At 45.7% G+C, this 27,094-nt stretch overlaps 1 protein-coding gene across 1 annotated transcript in view; it reads right to left on the reverse strand.

Moving 5' to 3' along the window:
• Positions 1-46: 46 nt before the first annotated feature.
• The window catches only part of LOC129866810 (chromatin remodeling regulator CECR2), a 67,561-nt gene continuing 40,513 nt past the window's right edge, over positions 47-27,094 (reverse strand). The window contains exons 8-19 of the mRNA XM_055939723.1: positions 25,838-25,927; positions 25,586-25,742; positions 24,812-24,941; positions 21,403-21,440; positions 21,152-21,243; positions 20,890-21,016; positions 20,024-20,394; positions 19,674-19,817; positions 18,667-19,498; positions 6,521-8,390; positions 6,351-6,418; positions 47-6,232 (exon numbers count right to left, since the gene is read on the reverse strand). Of these exons, the coding sequence (XP_055795698.1) occupies positions 6,370-6,418; positions 6,521-8,390; positions 18,667-19,498; positions 19,674-19,817; positions 20,024-20,394; positions 20,890-21,016; positions 21,152-21,243; positions 21,403-21,440; positions 24,812-24,941; positions 25,586-25,742; positions 25,838-25,927 (3,900 nt within the window). The 3' untranslated portion in view covers positions 47-6,232; positions 6,351-6,369. The remainder of the gene's footprint in view (positions 6,233-6,350; positions 6,419-6,520; positions 8,391-18,666; positions 19,499-19,673; positions 19,818-20,023; positions 20,395-20,889; positions 21,017-21,151; positions 21,244-21,402; positions 21,441-24,811; positions 24,942-25,585; positions 25,743-25,837; positions 25,928-27,094) is intronic.

The following is a 27,094-nucleotide window of genomic DNA, read 5'->3' on the forward strand; positions in this document are numbered from 1 at the left end:
CAGCTCTCCCTCCCCTACCAAAGAAAATGGAGAACAAGCAACATACTTCAATTCAGGAAAAGTTATTTATTCTAAGAAATGTGCAGTATAGAAAATACTTCAGTCCATTTCCAAAATAATCTATGTCAGTCAGATGAAACATACAGGGTCTTTTTTGATGCTGCTATACTACAGAGGTAAATGTCAACTGCTTAAAAACAAAAAACAACCAGAGATAACATTTATATAAAAAAAGTCACAATGTACAACATTTAAGAGCAAATAAATATGATTCACATTTAATCAAATCTAGATATTTTACTAGTGCAGACGAACTGGATGACAGAGTAGAAGTGGAGTGAAGTGAGTGGCATACAGACTTCCATGTCTTGTGCAGACTACACATCAGCGACAACAAAGCTGCATAACAGTATGATAACCTCACAGACCATTTACAACTACACTGTCCTTCATACATGGACAGCGCAAATGATCACACTACCTCCGAGAAGACCTCATCTAGTACTAAAAATCCCTAGCAAGTAAAACAATACATCCTTAAAACAGCAGGGTTCTCCAACTGGCGGCCCGCAGGGTGGTTTTATTCGTCCCCCCAAGTTTTCTGAGCAAAACTTGTTCTTAAGAATTCCCACATATAATAGAGAGATACATGTGATCGTATACAAATGTAAGCAAGGTTTGATGTTTTAGTGAAATATATATTTTTGGGCTTCTTACGGTCAAATTGCAGTGTACAAATGATTTGTAATTATGTTCCGGCCCCCCGGCCATCCACTCAAGAAAGAAAATTGGCCTGGGGCTGAATCTAGTTGATGATCCCTGTTATACAGTATCCTGGGACAAATCAATAATGTCTCACAGCTTCTAGTATTTTCCTATATTCATCCCTCCTTGAGCACATTTCCTTTTAATGCATTAGGTGTCTATAATTGAGGGAACTACACTGCTAACTCTATGCTGCCTAACACAGATCCAGTAGAAGCACACGGCTCAGGTTGTCTACTCACCTCACTCTGTGGCAGGAAGGCATGCAATCTATACAGCTGATGAGACAAGATCATATTTAAAAGAGTCCTTTTCTGATGACCTCAACTCCCCCCCCCTGGCGATGACACAAATAACCTTACAATAAAATGTTCCATGGACGGGTCCGCTACACTTTTGATCAGGACAGTACCATGACTTGGCACTGGGAAAATTAGACATAGTCATGACAATAGTAGTGTTAGGCCATTTGTGTGCTGGGGACTGACTCTGGTGAGTGGAGGGACTTAGTGGATGCCAGTGGACTGGCTATGAGGTAGATTCATTCGTTGCCATCACTATACCTGTGGGACTCACAGGCGCAACATGGATATGACAAGATGGGGAAGACTTCAATCTACACAGATCAATTGTTCAAAGACAAAATCACTCGCAGTGTACAGTACCAGTCAAACGTTAGAACATACCTACTCATTCAAGGGTTTTTCTTTATATTGTAGAATAACAGTGTAGACATCAAAACTATGAAATAACATATGGAATCATGTCGTAACCAAAAAAGTGTTAAACAAATCAAAATATATTTCTTAGATGCTGATTTTTTATTTATTTAACTAGATAATTTTTTCTTAACTGACTTATTTACAATGACTGCCTACCCCAGCCAAACACGGACATCACTGGGCCAATTGTGCACCGCTCTATGGGTCTCCCAATCATGGCCGGATGTGATACAGCCCTGGATGTTTTGAGATTCTTGAAAGTAGCCACCATTTGCCTTGATGACAGCTTTGCATACTCTTGGCATTCTCTCAACCAGCTTCATGAGGTAGTCACCTGGAATGCATTTCAATTAACAAGTGTGCCTTGTTAAAAGTTCATTTGTGGAATTTCTTTCCTTCTTAATGAATTTGAGTCTATCAGTTGTGTAGGGGTGGTATACATTAGTTAGCCCAAGTTCATATTATGGCAAGAACAGCTCAAATAAGCAAAGACAAACAGTCCATCATTACTTTAAGACATGAAGGTCAGTCAATGCAGAAAATTAAGAACTTTGAAAGTTTCTTCAAGTGCAGTTGCAAAAACCATCAAGCGCTATAAAGAAACTGGCTCTTATAAGGACCGCCACAGGAAAGGAAGACCCAGAGTTACCTCTGCTGCAGAGGACAAGTTCATTAGAGTTAACTGCACCTCAAATTGCAGTCCAAATAAATGCTTCAGAGTTCAAGTAACAGACACATCTCAACATCAACTGTTCAGAGCAGACCATGTGAAATCAGGCCTTCATGGTCAAATTGCTGCAAAGAAACCACTACTAAAAGGACACTAATAAGAATATTAAGAAACACATTAGAATGGTGGAAATCTGTCCTTTAGTCTGATGAGTCCAAATTTGAGATTTTTGTTTTCAACCAAGGTGTTTTTGTGAGACGCAGAGCAGGTGAACGGATGATCTCCGCATGTCTAGTTCCCACCGTGAAGCATGGAAGTGGTGGTGTGACGGTGGGGGTGCTTTGCTGGTGACACGGTAAGTTATTTATTTAGAATTCAAGGCACACTTAACCAGCATGGTTACCACAGCATCCTGCAGCGACACACCATCCCATCTCGTTTGCTCTTAGTGGGACTATCATTTGCTTTTCAACAGGACAATGACCCCACACACCTCCAGGCTGTGTAAGGGCTATTTGACCAAGAAGGAGAGTGATGAAGTGCTGCATCAGATGACCTGGCCTCCACAATCACCCAACCGCAACTCAATTGAGATGGTTTGGGATGAGTTGGACTGCAGAGTGAAGGAAAAACCAGGCAACAAGTGCTCAGCATATGTGGGAACTCCTTCAAGACTGATGGAAAAGCATTCCAGGTGAAACTGGTTGAGAGAATGCCAAGAGTGCGCAAAGCTGTCAAGGCAAACAGTGGCTCACTTTGAAGAATATCACATATATTTTGATTTAACACTTTTTTGGTTACTGCATGACACCATATGCGTCATTTCATAGTTTTGATGTCTTCTTCACTATTATTCTACAATGTAGAAAATAGTAAGAATAAAGAAAAACCCTTGAATGAGTAGGTGTCCTAACTTCTGACTGGTACTGTATAGTGGCAATGACAAGAGCAACAATATTAAACAAAAAACAAACTGGAATGTCGAAAAACTCTACTATTCCAATTAGTACAAAACGGAATAGACATTTTATTTAACCCCAAACAAAGCAAACAGGTTGGCAGTGAGCAAGACCCCCACTGTCACAAGAGGACTGAAAATAACACAGAATCTTGCAAAAACAATATTGGTTTATCAGTTTCTTCACATAAAATTAGGTTGATTCATTTGTCACAATTCCAGTCATATTTTCTTGTCCTTCAAATAATTCATTAAAATACCCGTATAAAACTGTACACCCTGAGGACATATAAAAGGTTAATTGAATTGGGGAGGATGAAGCACTGACGTGAAGAAATAATCATGCATGGGTGCAATTGTGGATACAATCTTCACCGCTATGAATAGAATAATAAAACTCACCATAAAAAGGAGCTACAGTGGGACTACCGTGTTAGGTATTATTTTTCACCAAATGTATGGAATGCAATACATGGTACAGGTTAAAAGAAATGGGCTGTAAAGATGACAACATAAAAAAAGACCTTAGCATACATCAATTGTTGATTCTAACTCATGTAACTTAGTGCGTATACCAACCAGCAGGACACATGGAAGTGTGGAAAACCATCCAACATAATTCCCTAGTTTGACACAAGAGGTCAAATTCAGTGAAGAGTTAGAGTTGAAGTCGGAAGTTTACATACACTTATGTCGGAGTCATGAAAACTCATTTTTCAACCACTTCACAAATTTCTTGTTAACAAACTATAGTTTGGGAAAGTCGTTTAGGACATCTACTTTGTGCATGACACAAGTCATTTTTCCAACAATTGTTTACAGACCGACTATTTCACTGTATCACAATTCAAGTGGGTCAGAAGTTTACATACACTAAGTTGACTGTGCCTTTAAACAGCTTGGAAAATTCCAGGAAATGATGTCATGGCTTTAGAAGCTTCTAATAGGCTAATTGACATCATTTGAGTCAATTGGAGGTGTACCTGTGGATGTATTTCAAGGCCTACCTTCAAATTCAGTGCCTCTTTGCTTGACATCATGGGAAACTCAAAAGAAATCAGCCAAGACCTCAGAAAATAATTTGTAGACCTCCTCAAGTCTGGTTCATCCTTGGGAGCAATTTCCAAACACCTGAAGGTACCACGTTCATCTGTACAAACAATAGTATGCAAGTATAAACACCATGGGACCACGCAGCCATCATAACACTCAAGAAGGAGACGCGTTCTGTCTCCTAGAGATGAACGTACTATGGTGTGAAAAGCGCAAATCAATCCCAGAACAACAGCAAAGGACCATGTGAAGATGCTGGAGGAAACAGGTACAAAAGTATCTATATCCACAGTAAAACGAGTCCTATATCGACATAACCTGAAAGGCCGCTCAGCAAGGACGAAGCCACTGCTCCAAAACCGCCATAAAAAAGCCAGACTATAGTTTGCAACTGCACATGGGGACAAAGATCCTACTTTTTGGAGAAATGTCCTCTGGTCTGAGGAAACAAAAATAGAACTGTTTGGTCATAATGACCATTATGTTTGGAGGAAAAAGGGGGAGGCTTGCAAGCCGAAGAACACCATCCCAACCGTGAAGCACGGGGGTGGCAGCATCATGTTGTGGGGGTGCTTTGCTGCAGGAGGGACTGGTGCACTTCACAAAATAGATGGCATCATGAAGGAGTAAAAGTATGTGGATATATTGAAGCAACATCTCAAGACATCCGTCAGGAAGTTAAAGCTTGGTCGCAAATGGGTCAAATGTACAATGACCCCAAGCATACTTCCAAAGTTGTGGCAAAATGGCTTAAGGACAACAAGGTCAAGGTATTGGAGTGGCCATCACAAAGCCCTGACCTCAATCCTATCCCATTTGTGAGCAGAACTGAAAAAGCTTGTGCGAGCAAGGAGGCCTACAAACCTGAGGAATGGGCCAAAATTTACCCAACTTATTGTGGGAAGCTTGTGGAAGGCTACCCAAAACGTTTGACCCAAGTTAAACAATTGAAAAGGCAATGCTACCAAATACGAATTGAGTATGTAAACTTCTGACCCACTGGGAATGTGATGAAAGAAATAAAAGCTGAAATAAATCATTCTCTACTATTATTCTAACATTTCACATTCTTAAAATAAAGTGGTGATCCTAACTGACCTAAGACAGGGAATTGTTACTGGGATTAAACGTCAGGAATTGTGAAAAACTGAGTTGAAATGTATTTGGCTAAGGTGTATGTAAACTTCTGACTTCAACTATATATAAAACAAGCACCAACGTAAAAATTCCAAGGCCACTCCAGTATGTGTAGACTATCCCTAGTGCATAGCAGAGAAGGCTCTCTGCAGGTCTATATCTATCATTCACACATACATTCAACAAAAAGGAAACGGCAAGGCCTGTCTGTCGACAGGGTTCTGATGACGGCTTCTCTACAGTCTTAAAGTTCCTCCTTTTCTACACCTGAGTTAAAACGTTTGGGGGAAAAAACCCAAAGAAACAATAACACCAGCCCTCTCTTCTCATCACCGGATCCATTTTTCTCTTCTGTAGAGGTTCTGATAGGACCGAAGGGGCTGGAGGTCCATAGGAGCCTCCAGCCCCCCTGACTATTCCCCATAGTCAGGGGAAGAGCCTTCCTCCAGACAAAACCCAATTCCCAGTAGCTTTGTCCAACCAGTGTGAGGCTGCAGACAGAGGAGGAGGATCTCCAGATGTTCTTGCAGGAAGGGACCAGCTGTACACACAGTCTGAACTGGAAGTCCACTGGCAGACAGGGCCATGTCTCAGTGAGGGTTCCACATGAAGCAGACAGACATCCCCGAGGGGCAAAGAACTCATTCCCTAAAGAGATTCTCAAATAAATATGTTTCCCTTGTCTGCACACACTGCATATCTTCTGTCTGATGCAGAGAGCAGTAGTTACTGGTGCTCAGTGACACAGACAGAGAAAAGACAACGGACAAGACTCCATTTTGAGCCGCTCCACAGCAGAGAACATCATGGTTCCAACAGCACAGTCACATTTTAAAGGCTTATGACAGGAGACACAGGCAATCGTCATGGATGGATGATATGCAGGCACTGCTTTGTGTACAGGTGTTTGTTGCTTTTGTCCTTTACCTGGATTGTGGGGAAAAGGAATGAAAAAAGGAGATTAATCATTGAAACATGACTGGGATTCTGAAATATTGATTGATGATAGCCCTTCACCCTCCTCCGCCATTGAATAATCGCTCACCCTGCGCCCACAGAGTTGCTCAAACTCCCTGTTTACTGCTGGGACCACTCGGAGACATCATCTGCTGCCTACAACATTACATAATAGATATCAGTAACCTCCTCTTCCTAGCCATCAAAGCAAAATAACATAAATGAACAGTTAGAATCTCCAGTGTAGCTCTTTCTTACCCTGGGTGAAGGAAGTGTTCGGGCACCAGGCCTCTCTGCTGGACCATCATGTCCTGGAAGTGGCCTTCGGCCTGGGGATGTCTGTACATCGCCATGCGGGTCTGCCCCGGGGGAAAGGGAAGGTGCTGGGGCCGATGCAGGGCTTCCATGAGGTGGGGGTGGGGTCTCTGGGGGGCGTAGTGTCCACTGGGGTAACCTGGCTGGTTGGGGTATGGAGCATGAGACATGTGGGGAGGCGGGGCCCCGCCCTGCTGCATCCCAGTATGCACTGCTCGGGAATCGTACAGGAAGTTGCCCACGTGAGGTGGGGGCTGGACACTCCGGCGGCGTGCGGCAGCGTTGTGGCTGTCCAGGTCCAGGATTTCTTTGGGGCTCTCTGGCCGCTCTGAGCTCTCCTCCACCCGAGCAGGCTGTTGCTTCACAGGGCTGCCGGCCTCCCTACTCTCCTTCTCCACAGATCCTCCACGGGGGCCCTCGGGCAGGGGATTGGGGGACATCAGGCTGCCCCCGGAGCCCTCAGAGCCCAGGGGGGAGCCCATGCTGCTGCCCTCCTTCAGGCACCCATTGACATTGGCACTAGTTGCAAGCAGGTAGGCGTTGGAGGGCATGGGGTGGCGAGGCTGGTACTGCTGCTGCCTGTGCCACTCCTCGGAGGGGTAGCCTCCCCGGCTGTTGCCCTGGGGCTGGGGGTAGAAGTGTTGCTGCTGGTACTGGGGGTACATGTTAGGGTGGCCCTGGGGATGCTGCTGCTGGGCCATGTGGTATGGATAGGAAGCTCCTTGCTGGTGGTAGGTGGGGTAGCCGGCAGGGTTATGGTGGGGGTTTATGGTCTGGGAAACAGCTTGGTTCGGGTAAGGCTGTTGATTTGAAGGGGGCATGGGTTTGCCCATAGGTTGACCATAGTGCAGATGTGTTGGGCTGCCCATGCCATATTGACCCATGGCTCCATTGTCCTGGCCCTGGGAGTGGGGAGCCATGGCTGGGTTGTGACCCCTTGGCCCCTGGTTACCGGGCTGTGTCTGTTGTGCCTTGGGACTGAACGACTGTTGTTTATAGATGCCATTTGGAGGTCCAGACTTCATCATGCTGGAGTTACCAGAACTGCCTACAGAGTCCCTCCTGCTAGTGGGCTCGCTTGGCCTCTGGTCGCCCTGGTCGGCTGGGCTGGGCTGGGGAGGCAACTGGGACACAGGGTGGCTGGGGGGCAGGGAGGTGAGAGGTGCTGGCTGGGGTGGACCAGGGCCAGGCTGGGCCCCCTGGGGGGCGTTCTGTGGCATTCCATGCATGGAGATTGGTTGAGGGACATTCTGAGCCACATGTGGAGGTGTGTTCTGAGAGTTTTTTTGGTGGGGGTTTTCAGATCCTTGCTGTGGAGCATTCCGAGTGATATGTTGAGGGATGTTTTGTTGCTGTGCATTCTGGGTATTGTGTTGATGGGCGTTCTTAAGGCGAGTGGCATTCTCTAGGATTTGCTGGGGGGGGCTCTGGGTAATATGCTGTGGAGCATTCTGGGAGTGAGGAGAGTTCTGAGAGTGAGGTGCATTCTGGGGGTGAGGAGGATGAACAATGGAAGTTTTGTTCTGATGAGGGGGAGTCTGGCTGACAGATTGTCCTCTGCTCTCCCCCTCTTGGTTGTCGTTTGTCTCTGAGCTCTGTGGGAGTCCCAGCCCAGACGCAGCCTGCTCCCGGGTCCCGCTAACCCTCTCCTGTGATCTGCCCCAGTTTGGAGCAGAGGGGCTCTGCATGCCCCGAGTGGGGCGACTGGGAGGCTCTGTGGGACTGGGGAACGAGGTGCGTTCCTGTTCAGATGGGACGGGGGTTACCCGAGCTCCTGCATGGTTGTTGGATGTTTTGGGATCTGACGTGGACCCTGTCAAGACAGATCATTTAGTGAGTGGAAGGTTGTTACAGTGAAAACAAAGAATCGATTTGTAGAACAGCATCTGAATGAATGCCTCAAGACTGAGAACGTGTCCTATTAAATTTCCTGGCACAGACTCAAAATGGTCAAATTAATTGATACACAAAATGTTAAAAACGATCTTTGATTACATTTGTACGTGAAAAATGTTGGGTTCATCCTTCCATATCAAAACATCTTGCTAGGGTAGCTGCAGTGCTAATTTCGTCAACGAAAAAAGTAACGGAAATACATTTTTCAGTGGCAATTGACTAGACTAAATAGACCCAGAAAAAACAAACAACTAAATTATCTTTGACTAAAATCTGACTAGTAAGTGGACTGGACAATAGTTTTTGGAGAGATTGAGAGCTTTTTTATGACATTAGTGAAATTGTAAGGCTTTCTCATTGCAATGTTGCACTGCGGTAGTGTTGTCACAATACCAGAATTTTGACTTTAATACCAGGTTTAATATCACGATACTCGATACCGAAACGATACCACGGCAAAAAATAAAATTTAAAAAGGGTATTAGTTTAACAGAATAACCACTGGGATGTATATATATATATTTTTACATTGAACACTATCTTGATAACCAATTAAAATAAACAGAATATCTATTAAAATATTTCTCATTTTACCCCCTTTTCATGATAGCCAATTGCAATCTTGTTTCATCGTTGCAACTCCCGAACGGGCTCGGGAGAGGAGAAGGTCGAGTCATGCGTCTTCCAAAGCATCACCCGCCAAACCGCGCTTCTTAACACCCTCCCGCTTCACCCGGAAGCCAGCCGCACCAATGTGTCGGAGGAAACACTGTCCAACCAACGACAGAGGTCAGCCTGCAGGTGCCCGGCCCGCCACAAGAAGTCACTAGAGCGCAATGAGCCAAGTAAAGCCCCTTCTGCAAAACCCACCCCTAACCCAGACGATGCTGGGCCAATTGTGCACCGCCCTAAGAGACTACCGATCACAGCCTGTTGTGATCCAGCCCGGGATCGAACCCAGGTCTGTAGTGACGCCTCTAGCACTGCAACACCTTAGACCGCTGCGCCACTCGGGAGGCCCACAAAATCTCAACTGTTTCAACATTTAATTTTACACGTCAGGGTTAATCAAAATGTCCATACTATTAGATCAAATTACATTCATTAGACCTGTGATTCATTAAAGCGAAATAACTTTATATTAAATAAATAGTTTAGTGCCAAAACTACATAAAAAACACCTTCAAGCTCATTTCTGAAGCTTCTATATTGCAATAGTTTACACACCATAGAAATACTGTGGATTTTACACAGCATACTATGATTCCCAGAGTGCATTTCAACTCCCAAGGTGTAATGCTCCACCTAGGGCTGCTGGCTGGCTAATGCTACTAATCCCAGACAAATGCGAAGTAGTCTAAATATATTGCTGTCATTGCTAAGTTGAGTGCATTTCACGTTACTTTTGGGTTGTAATCATATTATAATGCTCAGTACTCACATGAATGTCACGCTGAATATATGTTCATGGCATTGTCACTCATAGTTATAATTTAGTTGCTAGTAGAATAGCAGTACAATGCAAATGTCATGTCTAAAATAGTTTGTCGTTTTGCCACCCAACCTCCCTTGCACTGCTTTATAACGCCTCTTGCATAGTTGTTTTGGTGGGCTTGCCCTCACCATCTGCTCTGTAAGCAAAGTATTCCCAAAGTTCGCTTCTGGAGCCTGTGTCAGCTGCGTGCACAAGCAGCCTGGCCAGCTTACTACTGCCCCCTTGAAGATTCGAAACAAATGACTAGACAGACTATCCTCTCAATCCGTATATGACATGAGATATTTGACAGAAGTACTGAAAGTAACAAAAATTCTAGTATTGAACTGTTTTTCATGTTCTAGTATTGAAAAAGTGCCAAAGTTTCATGCCCAGGTCATTCACGAGTCACCTCTGCCTGGCAGGGTTGCCAGGTCCGCGGCTTTCCGGCTAAATTGGGATACTTTGAAAACTGTTGTGGATGAAAATGTATTGGTCATGGTTTGCAGGTTTTTGGGCTACTTCTAAATTGCGCCATGGCATTTAAAAAATATAATAAAAATATATAATAATTTCACTTTGACCTGCTGCTGCTGACTGTCAGGCAGGCTGTTGCTGAGTGTTGTTGTGGGGAGGGAGGGCTGTGTGTGCGCGCGCACGTTGAGCACAGCACGGCAATAGGCAGCTGAGTCACGTGAGTGAGAGAGGAGAGCAGCACGCCACACAGTTTCTAAACCCAGAGGCGCAACATTGTGAGACGTCCGGGAATGCTTGCGAAACAGATCAAGCCGGGTTTAGGTGTTTGAGAAGTCAATGAGAAAAGTAAAAAATTCTTCCTTAGTTGTTTATTTCCTCAAAATCTGAAGGCACAACCTAAATTCAAGCCAATGTCTTCAGTAGTTTAACATGTTATTAATCCAACCTCAAGACAGTGATAAACTAACATGTTTTCATTATAGTCAAAAACAACTTTATATCGAAGGAGTGCCTTTGATTTGATGGCCTGCAAATGCTCAGTTCGGCATGAAACGACTGTTAGACCCAATGACGTGTTTTGATGCATGAGCTTGCTAGCCAACGTCACCATGACATTGCCTACAAGCAATGTTCCCTCCAATTGTTTTGGGAAATGAGCAAATTTCAGGTCTGCTTTGTGCAAACTTGAATTCTGTGCAACTTCCGTCGCGCGTTTAATATGAACACGGAGGCCATACATGCTTTAAGCTACAGTTTTAACAGTGGCCAAGTAGGCTACTGTGTCTATTTGATCATAATGTAGGCCTACCAAAGTCACCTACCATCAAAAACAATGGAGAAAATGCATACCATAATATTTTAACATGGAAATAGCTGTTCTATCATTCAGCCTACAGTAGCAGCCAATGCGTGGTGTTCAATGTAGGCCTACATTTCATGAGACGTTTGAAAAAAACATGCAGGGCTTGACATTAACCTGTTTATCCACTTGTCCTTCAGACAAGGAGGTGAAAGAAAATGTGTTGTTTGATGCAAGAAACCACTTTACAAGAATAGGAATATAAAGATTATTTTCCATTATTACAGAGAATCAGACAAATTATTCTACGCTCTGCCTATTGGCTACTTAGCTTATTCAAGACCATCTCAAAATACAACACTGCCCCTTTAAGACATAAAAAAGCTCTTTACCCGACTTGCTTTTCAAAGATGTCTAGAAATGTACACTTGTAGGAAGTAACCACTCCCCCATTGTTGACGAGAAATGTGAAAAGTGTGCAAAGCAGTTGCTACTTAGCAAAGGGTTGCTACTTAGAAGAAAGTAAAATATATTTTGATTTGTTTAACACTTTTTTGGTTACTACATGATTCCATATGTTGGTCATAGATGATGTCTTCACTATTATTCTACAATGTAGAAAATAGTCAAAATAAAGAAAAACCCTTGAATGAGTAGGTGTGACTGGTACTCTGTGTGTGATACCTACATTTATTATTTATTTATACATTATGTCAATTGGGACGGTTCAAATTGCACTTCCGGACGGTGATGGAAAAAGGTTAGTCTTGAGCCCTGTACGTAGCACGCTAGCTAGCCAACATTGGCCAGAAAGTTGAAGTCCATGGAGAGAGAGAGCGGCAAGCAGCAGTACAGAGGTGAGGACAGTGAGGAATCAATGAACTCCATTGCTGACTATCAAATAATAAGAGTAGTGATTGATTAGTAGAGTAAAACTCTTGATGCACTGGACTCCTGATGGATCTGCTCTCTTTCCGTTCCATCTTGCTCCAGAGGGATGGAGCCACACATTGACTTTTATACTCCAGTTGAAAATGAGATTACTTTAGAACAATGTGACTTGTAATAACACTATTTCAATGTTTAACATTGTGTTACCACCATTAGCAGTGAAGATGACACCGGAGAACAAGGCCTACGTTTTACGTATTCCTAACCAATTGTGTTTTTTTGTTATTTTCTTTGCGTTGTTTGTAACTTATTTTGTACATAATGTTGCTGCTACGGTCTCTTATGACCGAAAAGAACTTCAGGACATCAGACCTGCGATTACTCACAACGGACTGGCAGAATCCTATTTTCTCTTTAACGAGTCTGCCGTGAATGATATACTGCTTTCCCAGGAACAGGCCCAGATCCCCATCATTTGCGTGAAGAGAAAGCAGAGAAAAAAAGAGACCAGAGGGCAGGCTGCCTTCTGAGAATTCGTAGACGATCGAATAAACCCACACTTCCTTCCATTCTGCTAGCGGGGGGGGGGAGAAGAAAGAAAAAAAAAATCGATGATCTACGCGGAAGATTAAACTACCAACGAGACATTCAAAACTATAATATCTGAACGTTGACATTATCAACATGGTTATACGCTGTATTGGCAGGATAGAACAGCGGCGTCTGGTAAGACAAGGGGCGGCGGACTATGTATTTTCGTAAATAACAGCTGGTGCAGGATATCTAAGAAAGTCTCGAGCTATTACTCGCCTGAGGGAGAGTATCTCATGATAAACTGTAGACCACACAATCTACCTAGAGATTTTCTGTATTTTTCATAGCTGTCTACATACCATCACAGACTGATGATTACACTAAGACCGCACTGAATGAGCTGTATTCCACCATAAGCAAACAGGAAAACACTCACTCAGAGGCGGTGCTCCTAGTAGCCAGGGACTTCAATGAAGGGAAACATGCATACCGCCCTAACAGAGCCACTGATGATGCAATCTCTATTGCACTCCACACTGCCCTTTCCCACCTGGATAAAGGTTTTGAGAATGACACAACTATTAATTTTCACAAAGTCTGCTGCCTCAGTTTGTATGATGGCAATTTGCATATACTCCAAAATGTTATGAAGAGTGATCAGATGAATTGCAATTAATTGCAAAGTCCCTCTTTGCCATGCAAATGAACTGAATCCTCCAAAAAACATTTCCATTGCATTTCACCCCTGCCACAAAAGGACCAGCTGACATCATGTCAGTGATTCTCTCGTTACAGGTGTGAGTGTTGACGAGGACAAGGCTGGAGATCACTCTTTCATGCTGATTGAGTTTGAATAACTGGAAGCTTCAAAAGGAGGGTGGTGCTTGGAATCATTGTTTTTCCTCTGTCAACCATAGTATTTTTTTATTTTTTTATTTATTTTATTTTTTTAAATCCCATTTTCTCCCCAATTTTCGTGGTATCCAATCGCTAGTAATTACTACCTTGTCTCATCGCTACAACTCCCGTAAGGGCTCGGGAGAGACGAAGGTCGAAAGCCATGCGTCCTCCGAAGCACAACCCAACCAGCCGTACTGCTTCTTAACACAGCGCGCCTCCAACCCGGAAGCCAGCCGCACCAATGTGTCGGAGGAAACACCGTGTACCTGGCCCCCTTGGCTGGCGCGCACTGCGCCCGGCCCGCCACAGGAGTCGCTGGAGCGCGATGAGACAAGGATATCCCTACCGGCCAAACCCTCCCTACCCCGGACGACGCTATGCCAATTGTGCGTCGCCCCACGGACCTCCCGGTCGCGGCCGGCTGCGACAGAGCCTGGGCGCAAACCCAGAGACTCTGGTGGCGCAGTTAGCACTGCGATGCAGTGCCCTAGACCACTGGGCCACCCGGGAGGCCCCCTGTCAACCATAGTTACCTGCAAGGAAACACGTGCCGTCATCATTGCTTTTCACAAAAAGGGCTTCACAGGCAAGGATATTGCTGCCAGTAAGATTGCACCTAAATCAACCATTTATCGGATCATCAAGAACTTCAAGGAGAGCGGTTCAATTGCTGTGAAGGCGGCTTCAGGGCGCCCAAGAAAGTCCAGCAAGCGTCAGGACCGTCTCCTAAAGTTGATTCAGCTGCGGAATCGGGCCACCACCAGTACAGAGCTTGCTCAGGAATGGCAGCAGGCAGGTGTGAGTGCATCTGGGCACACAGCGAGGCGAAGACTTTGAGGATAGCCTGGTGTGAAGAAGGGCAGCAAAGAAGCCACTTCTCTCCAGGAAAAACATCAGGGACAGATTGATATTCTGCAAAAAGTACAGGGATTGGACTGCTGAGGACTGGGGTAAAGTCATTTTCTCTGATGAATCCCCTTTCCGATTGTTTGGGTCATCCGGAAAAAAGCTTGTCCGGAGAAGACAAGGTGAGTGCTACCATCAGTCCTGTGTCACACCAACAGTAAAGCATCCTGAGACCATTCATGTGTGGGGTTGCATCTCAGCCAAGGGAGTGGGCTCACTCACAATTCTGCCTAAGAACACAGCCATGAATAAAGAATGGTACCAAAACATCCTCCGAGAGCAACTTCTCCCAACCATCCAGGAACAGTTTGGTGACGAACAATGCCTTTTCCAGCATGATGGAGCACCTTGCCATAAGGCAAAAGTGATAACTAAGTGGCTCGGGGAACAAAACATCAATATTTTGTCCAGGAAACTCCCCAGACCTTAAGCCAATTGAGAACGTGTGGTCAATCCTCAAGAGGCGGGTGGACAAACAAAAACCCACAAATTCTGACAAACTCCAAGCATTGATTATGCAAGAATGGGCGGTCATCAGTCAGGATGTGGCCCAGAACTTAATTGACAGCATGCCAGGGCGGATTGCAGAGGTCTTGAAAAAGAAGGGTCAACACTGCAAATATTAACTCTTCGCATCAACTTCATGTAATTGTCAATAAAAGCCTTTGACAGTAAGGAAATGCTTGTAATTATACTTCAGTATTCCATAGTAACATCTGACAAAAATATCTAAAGACACTGAGGCAGCACACTGAAAATGTATATTTGTATCATTCTCAAAACTTTTGGCCACGACTGTACAGCTCAGCATCCAACACCATAGTGCCCTCACAGCTCATAAATAAGCTAAGGACCCTGGGACTAAACACCTCCCTCTGCAACTGGATCCTGGACTTCCTGACGAGCCGCCCCAGGTGGTAAGGGTAGGAAACAACACATCCGCCACTGATTCTAAAACACAGGGATCCCTCAGGGGTGCGTGCCCAATCCCCTCCTGTACTCCCTGTTCACTCATGACTGCATGGCCTAGCACAACTCCAACACCATCATTAAGTTTGCCGATAACAACAGAGGTAGGCCTGATCACTGACAACGACGAGACAGCCTATAGGTAGGTCAGAGACCTGGCGGTGTGGTGCCAGGACAACAACCTCTCCCTCAACGTGATCAAGACAAAGGAGATGATTGTGGACTACAGGAAAAAGGAAAACCGAGCACGCCCCCAACCTCATCGATGGGGCTGTAGTGGAGCAGGTTGAGAGCTTCAAGTTCCTTGGTGTCCACGTCACCAACAAACTAACATGGTCCAAGCACAACAAGACAGTCATGAAGAGGGCACGACAAAACCTATTCCCCCCTCAGGAGACTGAAAAGATTTGGCATGGTTCCTCAGATCATCAAAAGGTTCTACAGCTGCACCATCGAAAGCATCCCGACTGGATGCATCACTGCCTGGTATGGCAACTGCTAGAACTCCGATCGCAAGGCACTACAGAGGGTAGTGCGTACAGCCCAGTACAGACAAAACCGTGACTCATCAGTGACTCGTGAGACAAAACCGCAACTTGTCAGTGAAGAGCACTTTTTGCAAATCATGTCTGGTCCAGCGACGGTGGGTTTGTGCCCATCGGCGACGTTGTTGCCGGTGATGTCTGGTGAGGACCTGCCTTTCAATAGGCCTACAAGTTCTCAGTCCAAACTCTCTCAGCCTATTGCGGACAGTCTGAGCACCGATGGAGGGATTGTGCGTTCCAGGTGTAACTTAGGCAGTTGTTGTTGCCATCCTGTACCTGTCCCGCAGTGTGATGTTCGGATGTACCGATCCTGTGCAGGTGTTGTTACACGTGGTCTGCCACTGCGAGAACGATCAGCTGTCCGTCCTGTAGCGCTGTCTTAAACGTCTCACAGTATGGACATTGCAATTTATTGCCCTGGCCACATCTGCAGTCCTCATGCCTCCTTTCAGCATGCCTAAGGCACGTTCACGCAGATGAGCAGATACCCTGGGCATCTTTCTTTTAGTGTTTTTCAGAATCAGTACAAAGGCCTCTAGTGGCCTAAGTTTTCATAATTGTGACCTTAACTGCCTACCGTCTGTAAGCTGTTAGTGTCTTAACGACCGTTCCACAGGTGCATGTTCGTTAATTGTTTATGGTTCATTGAACAAACATGGGAAACAGTTTTTAAACCGTTATTTGGATTTTTACGAATTATCTTTGAAAGTCAGGGTCCTGTTTTTTGTTGAGTTTGCGTAAATAATGACCTCCAGCAGGCCACAAATGTGCATGTGTCTGCGCAAACGGTCAGAAACAGACTCCATGAGGGTGGTATGAGGGCCCGACGTCCACAGGGCTTACAGCCCAACACCGTGCAGGACGTTTGGCATTTGCCAGAGAACACCAAGATTGGCAAATTCGCCACTGGCGCCCTGTGCTCTTCACAGATGAAAGCAGGTTCACACGTGACAGACGTGACACGGAGTCTGGAGACGCCGTGGAGAACGTTCTGCTGCCTGCAACAGCAGAACGTCCTCCAGCATGACCGGTTTGGCGGTGGGTCAGTCATGGTGTGGGGTGGCATTTCTTTGTGGGGCCGCACAGCCCTCCAAGTGCTCGCCAGAGGTAGCCTGACTGCCATTAGGTACCGAGATGAGATCCTCAGACCCCTTGTGAGACCATATGCTGACACATGCACATTTGTGGCCTGCTGGAGGTCATTTTGCAGGGCGCTGTCAGTGCACCTCCTTGCACAAAGGCGGAGGTAGCGGTCCTGCTGCTGGGTTGTTGCCCTCCTACGGCCTCCTCCACGTCTCCTGATGTACTGGCCTGTCTCCTGGTAGCGCCTGCATGCTCTGGACACTACGCTGACAGACACAGCAAACCTTTTTGCCACAGTTCGCATTGATGTGCCATCCTGGATGAACTGCACTACCTGAGCCACTTGTGTGGGTTGTAGACTCCGTCTCATGGTACCACTAGAGTGAGAGCACCGCCAGCATTCAAAAGTGACCAAAACATCAGCCAGGAAGCATAGGAACTGAGAAGTGGTCTGTGGTCACCACCTGCAGAATCACTCCTGTTTTGGGGGGTGTCTTGCTAATTGCCTATAATTTCCACCTTTTGTATATTCCATTTCCACAACAGCATGTGAAATTTATTGTCAATCAGTGTTGCTTCCTAAGTGGACAGTTTGATTTCACAGAAGTGTGATTGACTTGGAGTTACATTGTGTTGTTTAAGTGTTCCCTTTATTTTTTTTGAGCAGTGTACAATATTTTTGGTTATGGAAAAGATATTTCACAGCTGTTTAGATGGTACATTGATTATTTCCCTCCCGGAGGACCTGAGCCCTGGGACCATGCTTCAGGACTACCTGGCTTGATGACTCCTTGCTGTCCCCAGTCCACCTGGTCGTGCTGCTGCTCCAGTTTCAACTGTTCTACCTGCGACTATGGAACCCTGACCTGCTGTCTCTAACTCTGAAAAGCCAACTGACATTTACTCCTGAGGTGCTGACCTGTTACACCCTCTAAACCCACTGATGTTGATTATACCCTGCTGGTCATCTACGTACGTTTGAACATCTTGGCCATGTACTGTTATAATCTCAACCCGGCACAGCCAGAAGAGGACTGGCCACCCCTCAGAGCCTGGTTCCTCTCTAGGTTTCTTGCTAGGTTCTTGTCTTTCTAGGGAGTTTTTCCTAGCCACCGTGCTTCTACATCTGCATTACTTGCTGTTTGGGGTTTTAGGCTGGAACCTAGCACTAATAGCACTGTGACATCGGCTGATGTAAAAAGGGCTTCATGGATACATTTGATTGATTCTTTACACTATACTTGCTTGTTTTGTCACAAACTGAAATTAGGCGAACTATTCAAATTTTTGCAACCAGCAAATGGAGCGATTTCTGCATAGTGCATTTTTAATACCATTTTAGTCTACATGACTAGACTAAATAAAAAAGACAGATACAATTAACACGTCATCTCTCAAAGCAAGTCACGAGACACTCCATTAAACTGGTCAATATTTAAAATTTGTCACCTACTGTGAAAAATTATTATTATCGCATTCTTGAGGGGAGTTGAGGGGTTTGCTTATGAAATATAGACTGAATGACAGAAAAGTCCTGAATTAAAATGTTTTAAAAAAGGTCAATTTTCATAAAGTTAGTGAGGTAGAGCTCTAAAGCAGATTAGGTCATTCCTACCTTTGGGCTTCAAATCTGCGTGATGGGCAGTCTGGCTGTCCGGGCCATTGTCTCTGGCAGGACGCAGCAGCTGAATTTCAGGGGGAGGGTGGTACGGCGAGGGGTGAGTTGGGGCGCTGCCAACACACTGTGGGGGCTGCTGCTGAAAGTTGCCCATGTCCTGGTGAGAGGAGCCAGCAGGGAGTCCGGTGGAGGAGGCAGACAGCTGCTGCAGGGCAATCATCTCTGGGCTCTCCAGCATGGAGGCCAGACACTGCCTGGAGTCCTGATGAGGCATGGGGGTCTGCAGGGCCATGGGTCCCGGGGAGCTGGTGATGCCAGTGGAAATCCTGTACTGGCCATTAGGATGAGAGGGGTACCCTCCAGGGCCCCCAGGCTGCTCTGGCCAGGGTTTGGGGCCCATGGGACGTGGACCCCCGTGGCTATAAGAGAGCTGCTGGTGGTTAGCCATATTTTGCACTTGTTTCCCAGGTCCGCTGGGCCTCTCCTGGCCTTGGTGGTTCATCCCTGACCACATGTTAGGAGGCATGCCCATGCCTGGATGGAAGGCTGGGTAGTTGTGTCGTGGTGGGACGTCAGGCCCGGGGTAGCAGTTCCCTCCGGGGTGTAGGGGGTGGCCGTTGGTGCGCTGGCGGGACAAGTACATGCTGCTGTCGGGCATGGGGGTGCAGAGGCCCCCAGACTGGAGGGCCATGGGACGGGGGCCCAGTGAGGGGCCATGGGTGGGACCCATGTAGGGGTGGTGCTGCCGGTGGTGCTGTGGCTGAAGAGGCCGGCCATCAGGTCCCATTTGGTATCTATGGCCAACGTGGTGTCCATCCTCCATGTGTGGCTGGAATACAACATCTATTAGTATGTGCATAGCAGCAAATATAAAATCAACCGACAGATCAGAAACACATAAAACCTTGTTCAGTCGGAGCACATTGTGTGAGTACAGCAGATATTGGATAGCTCCGAATTAAATATGTGAAACCTCCTTCGATTGTTTTCTTAGCTCATCTCACCTGCATGTTGTAATGTTGAGGCATGTGGTGAGCACTGGGGTCCCCAGGCCGGGGCATGTGTCCCTGTCCAGGGTAGGCGTAGCCGGGGTCCATCCTCTGGCCGTACATGTGTGGGCCGTGGGGATTAGTGGGGCGCTGGAGCTGCTGCAGAATGGATGACAGTTCAACATCTCATGTCTAAAATGTAATGCATTCATTTGTCTTCATCTAGAACTACCTTTTAACTCCTCTGTAAAAGGGGGGGGAAAACCCTAGACGCTTTCTCTTCATTCATTACCAACTCCTACTAAAGCAGTAAAATATACTTTCTCCTATGTGAAATATTGTTTTTGACATGCATGGCCAGCTACCTGCTGTGCTGTGTAGTAAAGGTTCCCAGGATGGGGTTGTCCATGAGGTATGCCATGGGGGTGTGGGGGTCCATTGGCCCAGTGGGGGGGAGGGGGTGGCTGTGCTGGCTTATTCCCCTCCTCCTCCACTGGGGTGCTGCCCTTGCCCCCTGGATGTGTCCGTTTGCGTGAGGCCTGCTCGGTGGCTCGGATCAAGCTTTCTGGCCCTGCCTGTTTGTTGCCTTTGCTTCGCTTTTTCTCCTTGCGATCTCTCTCACGGTCCTCGCCGCTCACGTGGAACTCCTCGTCCGTGTCGCCGTCCTCCGACGGGAAGTGTTTGAGTAGCGCCCGGCTGAAACAACGCTCCAGGGATTCTGCCATGATGCTGTACTCTGAAGAAAAGCACAGGCACCATGAGTATTATCTGCATGCCACGCACACAGACACGCACTCGTCTGTTGTGGGGCCAGGCGATGTTGACCCCAGCGTTGGCCGGCAGGTTGACCTGTTCAGAGGGCCTTGGTGTGGTTGACCCCCTAGCCCCCATGCCTCTCCCTTGGGAGTGCATTCAGATGGATGGATGGCTCCAGACAGGGCGCTTAACTAGGGGCTAGAATGTCTCTGGCAAGCAGGCAGGATGCTGCAGGGCCTGATGCACAGCTCAATCACTCCCCATTCATCACTGTCACACAGAGCTCTCCCCCAACGCAGCCATTCTCTCCTCCTCTCCACCATGTGCACTTAGTCAAATTGATCTCATATTCATAAATCAAGTCCAAAGTCAACCCAAAAACCATTTGCATATTCTAGAGGCATTTTTAGGACATTATAAATTTGACAAAAAATAATGAGGTTTTAGATCAAAATTAAGAGGTGTGTGTATTTACCGCTGTCTTCCCCATTGTACTCGATGCAGTTTTCAAACATAAGCTTCATGTCAGAAACAAACTCTTCCTTGGCAATATACTCCCCTTCATTCAGCTTAGTCTCGATGGTGGACAGGTCCATTGGAGCCTGAGAAAAACATCAGGGCAAACATGACTAATTGTGGAATTGACGACCTCAAATTACAACTACAAAAACTCGGTTAGATGCCTCAGTTATACGTCATTTGACAGTTTGGAACCTTCCTTTTCACTGTGAACTCACCTGAATGACCGCATTATAGTTGGGGGCATAGGATTCATCCACAGGCTCCAAGAAGGGCCAGGCATCTTTGTGGGCTCTCAGGGCCTCCAACACTGTGGGGAGAGCAAAAAGAGAGGAGGACCAAGGCAGTTGGAATCAGAACAGAGGAAATCTCCTGGCTCGCTGTCCAGAAAAATGTGCAGGTCAATATTCTTTACACATGCAGACATTATACAGTGATGATTGCATAGATGACAGGGAATATACATTACCTTTGTACAACGCCGTATAATCATCATCAATTTCATAGCTGTAATAAAAGATTGAGAAAATGTTCAAAACAAATTCACTCATTTATTCTAATAACTGGGTCCCTGTATGGGCAACCAATTGTTATCTTAAATATATATGCCCCTAACACATATACACCTGCTTTCATGTTGAAAATTATATCCCTGTTCAATGAGCATTGTTTCCTTTGGAGTGCTGGCTGGCTGATATTAATTGTACCCTCAACTCCACTCTGGACAAATCATCTCAAGTCCTTACCACAAACCCTAGATCGAAAACTCTTACTAAAGAGATGGGACTGATAGATATCTGGAGAGAGACTAATAGCTATTCTATGGATTATACATACTAATCCAATATCCATAACACCTACTCTCTTATAGATTGCATTTTTATCCCAAAGATTTTCACAAATTCTGCCACTTGTCCAATCGGACCCATAGCGCTTTCAGATCACGCCTTTGTCCGCCTCCGCTTTGACCTCTGTAAAAACATCCCGAGGTCAAAAGAGTTGGAAATTCAACACCTCCATGTTATCAAACAAAGCATTCCATACATTTGGTCACTACATGGCTAGAGAACTACACACAAGACAACAAAGACTATCCTGTTCCTCTGGCCATAATGTGGGACTCTGCCAAAGCCACACTAAGAGGTCATCTAATTCCATATGCTTCCTCTAAGAAAACATCAACGGAAACACACAAGTTAGATGTTGAGGGAGCTTTAACGCTGCGAAAATGTACATAAACAATCTCCAGACAGCACCTCCTGGAGTCAACTTAAATCAGCCAAAGCCAAACTAAACTTTATTAAATAAAAAAAGTGATCTTTACTAAAAAAACACCATGAGTACAGCAATAAGTATAGCAGATTGATTGCATTCCAACTGAAAAAAAGAGAAGTCAGAACGTACAAACATGGCCACCCTAAAAGCAGATGACAAAGTCACATATGATCCAAATAAGACAAGTGTAACTTTTACCGCAAATGATATACTTCTGAGAGAAAACATACAGATGCAGAACTCTATTCCTTCCTAGAGGGAATCTCGATACCAAAACGATCAGAGACCGACCAAGAAGATCACCCCCCCCTTCATTCCCGTGGTCGTTCTACAGGCAATTATCTCCATGCCACCTAACAAGTCCCTAGTCCCAGATGGATTTCCCAGAGACTTCTACAAAGCTTTTTGGCCCCAGCTTAGCCCTAATTTCATGCCAATGCTGGATGATTTTTGCAAAAACAGAGCTCTCCCAAACTATGTACACAGTACACATTACAGTGCTGCTATGTAAGACAAGGAGCCTCTATCCTGATCATCCTTCCGGACCAGAAGCTTGTTGGATTTAGACTACAAAATAATTACCAAATTACTGGCCAAAAGACTAAACATTCTTCTTCCCAAAATAATAAAAGCGGACTATCCATTCGCCGTCTTTTTGATATTATTGATCAAGTAAACGGACAGAAGACACTTGTCTTGCTGGCTTCACTGGATGCTGAGAAGGCGTTCGACAGGATGGAGTGCAACTTTCTGTTCTCAGTCTTAGAAAAGTTCAATATGGGCCCAAACTTTATTAAATGGATTAGGTCCCTATATTCTCATCCAAATGCCATGGTGTCTACTAACGGTCTGAACTCTGACAGATTCCCTTTGGGATGTGGCACAAGACAAGGGATGCTCGCTGTCCCCCCTGCTCTACTTGTTGGGGGCGGAGTTGATAAGGAGCAATCCAAGTATTATGGGGGTTTCTGCAGGTGGCCTTCAGCACAAGATGTCGCTCTACGCGGATGTCGTCATGCTCTACTTATCCAACCCTGAGAAATCCCTCCCTCCCATTTCAGACAATTGCTCAGTACAGCAAGTTCAGAATATAAGATGCATTTGAACAAGTCCATTGTTTGCACCCTCATTCTTACACTGACCAGCTCTATGAAGACACTCTGTCCATTCCAATGTAAAACACAGGTGTTTCCATACCTTGGAATCTTTGTAAAGCCAGATCTCCAAACGTGGATCTCCCTCCCAATTAGCTTAGTGGGAAGAGTCCATGTTAACCGTATGAACATCCTCCTAAACCTATTCATTTCAGATGCTCAAATCCAGATGCCCAGTTGTCTCTTTTTTAAAAGCCAACCAACCAAAGCATCACCAAATGTATATGAGGTAATAAAAAATAAAAATAGGATCAAGTTCTCCACTCTTTCAAAACCTGAATCAAAGCATGGTCTTTACCTTCAATTTTACTATTGTACTACTGGTCTGCCCTAATCCTCAACATCCTAACATGGATCACAGACCGACAAGACTCGACATGGATTCAGATAGATGCCCAATCCTGTGGTTCATTGCCCCTAAGCTCAATTATATTCATTAATAACTTTAGTGAAGTGGGCAACATACCCAAAACCCTTGTGATGTATACCACCTTACTAGCATGGAATGACTAAGAAATACCTTGGCATTTCCTCCCAGATATGCTCCCACTCGCCTATAGTGTACAACCCAGACTTGCCAAAAGCCCTGAGTGATGCCAACTTTCATCTTTGGCATCCTCTATGGATCAGGACCTTTTCCGGCCTGTTTCATCAGAACCCAACTACTCTGAAATCCTTTTAAGAGCTATGCAGTGAATTCAATGTGCCAAGATCCATTTTTGTTGTTGTTGATATCTTCAAATAAGACAATTTTATTACACCCCAGCGAGACTCCTTAGAATGAATACAGACATTTCTCCTGATTGTAAAAGATGTACCTCTACATGGATGTATTCAAGCTGAAGAGAGTTTACCAGATTTTGGCAATCTATACATACTGCTGCACAGAAAACAGATGTACAGTTTGATATGACCCTGTGTCCATCTTCTTAATATTAATGCCCAGCAGGACTGTGTTCTTGATCCAGACAGAGAAATTGTTTATGACTATCATATACTTTGCTAAAAAAAACATTAAAAAAAACAAACATCCTGGGCTTCTAATTCTTCTCTTACATTTAAAACGTGAATTGACCAGATTGACTTTCTTCCTCTTGAAAAGCTCACTTATGACCTCCGCAAGAGACAGCCCAAGTTTGATAGACTCTGGTCTCCAATACCGAACTATATTTCAAATTGGACAGAGTGAATGGGGCGATTAAGGAAATGTGTGTGTGTGTATTTACACATGTTGTGTAAGGCGCTGTAAAACAAATGATTTGCTCGTTGTCTCAGCTAAAGCTGAAATAGCTAACATGTATTTTATTATGTTACTTATGTCTGCCACATCTGTGAATGTGGAATGCGTTTTGTTTGCTGATTTGAAAAACAAGAACATTTAAGAAACAAAAATTTGCTGTCCATAAATTATCAGTACTCTAGTGTCGAGAAGTAGTGTGTGGCTCTTACAACTCTTTTGTCCTGCGGGAGCGTCGGATGGGTGAGTGGGGCTCCAGGTGCAGCAGTTCGGGGGGCAGGTCCTTCCCCTGGGATATCAACCAGGCCTTCTCCTCACGCAGTTTCCGTCGCCGCGCTCGCTCTGAGGGAAACAGCAGAACACAGGAACCACAATTAATTACACACAACAGCAGCAGCATAAGGGATTGTACTTTACTACAGTTTCAAGGGCACCTGTTGGCCATCCGGCCGCCTGCTGGTGCACAGAGTCAATAAAAACCAGGCCGAACAACATGAGAGACTAAAGGAGTTCAGAGAAGATGAGTGATTCATTGACTATCCTTTAGCAGGCTTAGCTGATAAAAAAAAAGCGAGAACAGAAAGGAACACTATCTCTCAACATGAAAGGCTGCGGGCTGCCGCCCGCCTGCTATGCGGATTAAAATATGTTGGAGGGTGGATTCAACTGCTCTGATCCACCAGAGACTAGGCAGCCCAGCCCGATCCCACTCCGATTCATCTATAATACATTAATGAGGGTCCTTCACCAGCTAATTAACCCTTGACAGGTGACATCAGAAGGACTCCTGTGATTCAAAGGGCTATATATTCCCACTCACTCGCAGCCCAATACGTGTAATATATAGCAATATATAATTCACAACCAGGGCAATAGATCATTCAACGGTACAGGCAATACAAATGCAGAGGTGTGTGCGGTGTTGGCCATCTTTCAGAATCCACCCTGAGCCCCACCCTGCCCACTAACCCAGCTCCACTACTCACCCTCCACAGCTTGGAGTCTCTCCAGCTCCTCTCTCTGGCGCTCCTCCTGCAGCAGCATCTCCTCTTCTCGTCTCTGCTCCATCAGCAGGGCCTGCCTGTCCATGTCCTCATCCCTCTGTTTCTGCTGCTCCCTGTTGGCTATGGCCTGCAGCGTGTCCTGGACACAAACAGGAAACCATCAGTCCACTGGGTCTCACAGGAGACAGGACATACACTAAGAACGATAAATTACACACACGCAGCTGGTCTCACCTCCTCCTCTTGGCTCATGCGTTTCTCAGAGAGCCGGTAAGAGCTGCTTACTGGGGTGGGATCCAGCAGCCTCTGCTTCTGCTCATTCACCTGCAGAGGCAAAATAATCAAGATTAAAAACACAAATAAGTGGTTTCATTATTCACACAAAAATAACACAGTCGCTTTGATCAAGTAACGCATCCACGGGAGCTAATACCCAAGCAGGCCCCGGGGAATCCGCTGTGGTCTTCCAGCAGAGCTGTGAGGAGAGAAGTGGTGATCCAGGCTCTGCTCCTCCTCCCCCGACTACCCTCCCTTTAAATCCCACCCACCCTGCTAACCCTCCACTAGTGGGTCACTGACTAACCAAACAAATCAAACCCCTCCATGCTCCCTGTGACAATAATCACACACAACGATTTCCACTAAAAGCTGGGGGAGCGGGCGGTAACGTGTGTGTGCTTGTATTTGCAAACTGACCACAGCATTGCCACTTGATGAAATAGCCTATAGTCTGTAACTTTCTTTCTAATTGCTACATTATATACTTAATATGAGCAGCAGAATTGGTTGCAGAATACAAACCACAACATGGGGGAAGAAAAAAAAACAGCAGGAAGCTGCAGTCAGAGCAGAACCATCTGGGCCAGGCAGTATCTACACTGCTCAAAAAATAAAGGGAACACTTAAACAACACAATGTAACTCCAAGTCAATCACACTTCTGTGAAATCAAACTGTCCACTTAGGAAGCAACACTGATTGACAATAAATTTCACATGCTGTTGTGCAAATGGAATAGACAAATGGTGGAAATTATAGGCAATTAGCAAGACACCCCCCAAAACAGGAGTGATTCTGCAGGTGGGGACCACAGACCACTTCTCAGTCGGGCCCTCATATCACCCTCATGGAGTCTGTTTCTGACCGTTTGAGCAGACACATGCACATTTGTGGCCTGCTGGAGGTCATTTTGCAGGGCTCTGGCAGTGCACCTCCTTGCACAAAGGCGGAGGTAGCGGTCCTGCTGCTGGGTTGTTGCCCTCCTACGGCCTCCTCCACGTCTCCTGATGTACTGGCCTGTCTCCTGGTAGCGCCTGCATGCTCTGGACACTACGCTGACAGACACAGCAAATCTTTTTGCCACAGTTCGCATTGATGTGCCATCCTGGATGAGCTGCACTACCTGAGCCACTTGTGTGGGTTGTAGACTCCGTCTCATGCTACCACTAGAGTGAGAGCATCGCCAGCATTCAAACGTGACCAAAACATCAGC

Source organism: Salvelinus fontinalis, chromosome 12 (assembly GCF_029448725.1).
Source record: "Salvelinus fontinalis isolate EN_2023a chromosome 12, ASM2944872v1, whole genome shotgun sequence".
NCBI classification, from domain to species: domain Eukaryota; kingdom Metazoa; phylum Chordata; class Actinopteri; order Salmoniformes; family Salmonidae; genus Salvelinus; species Salvelinus fontinalis.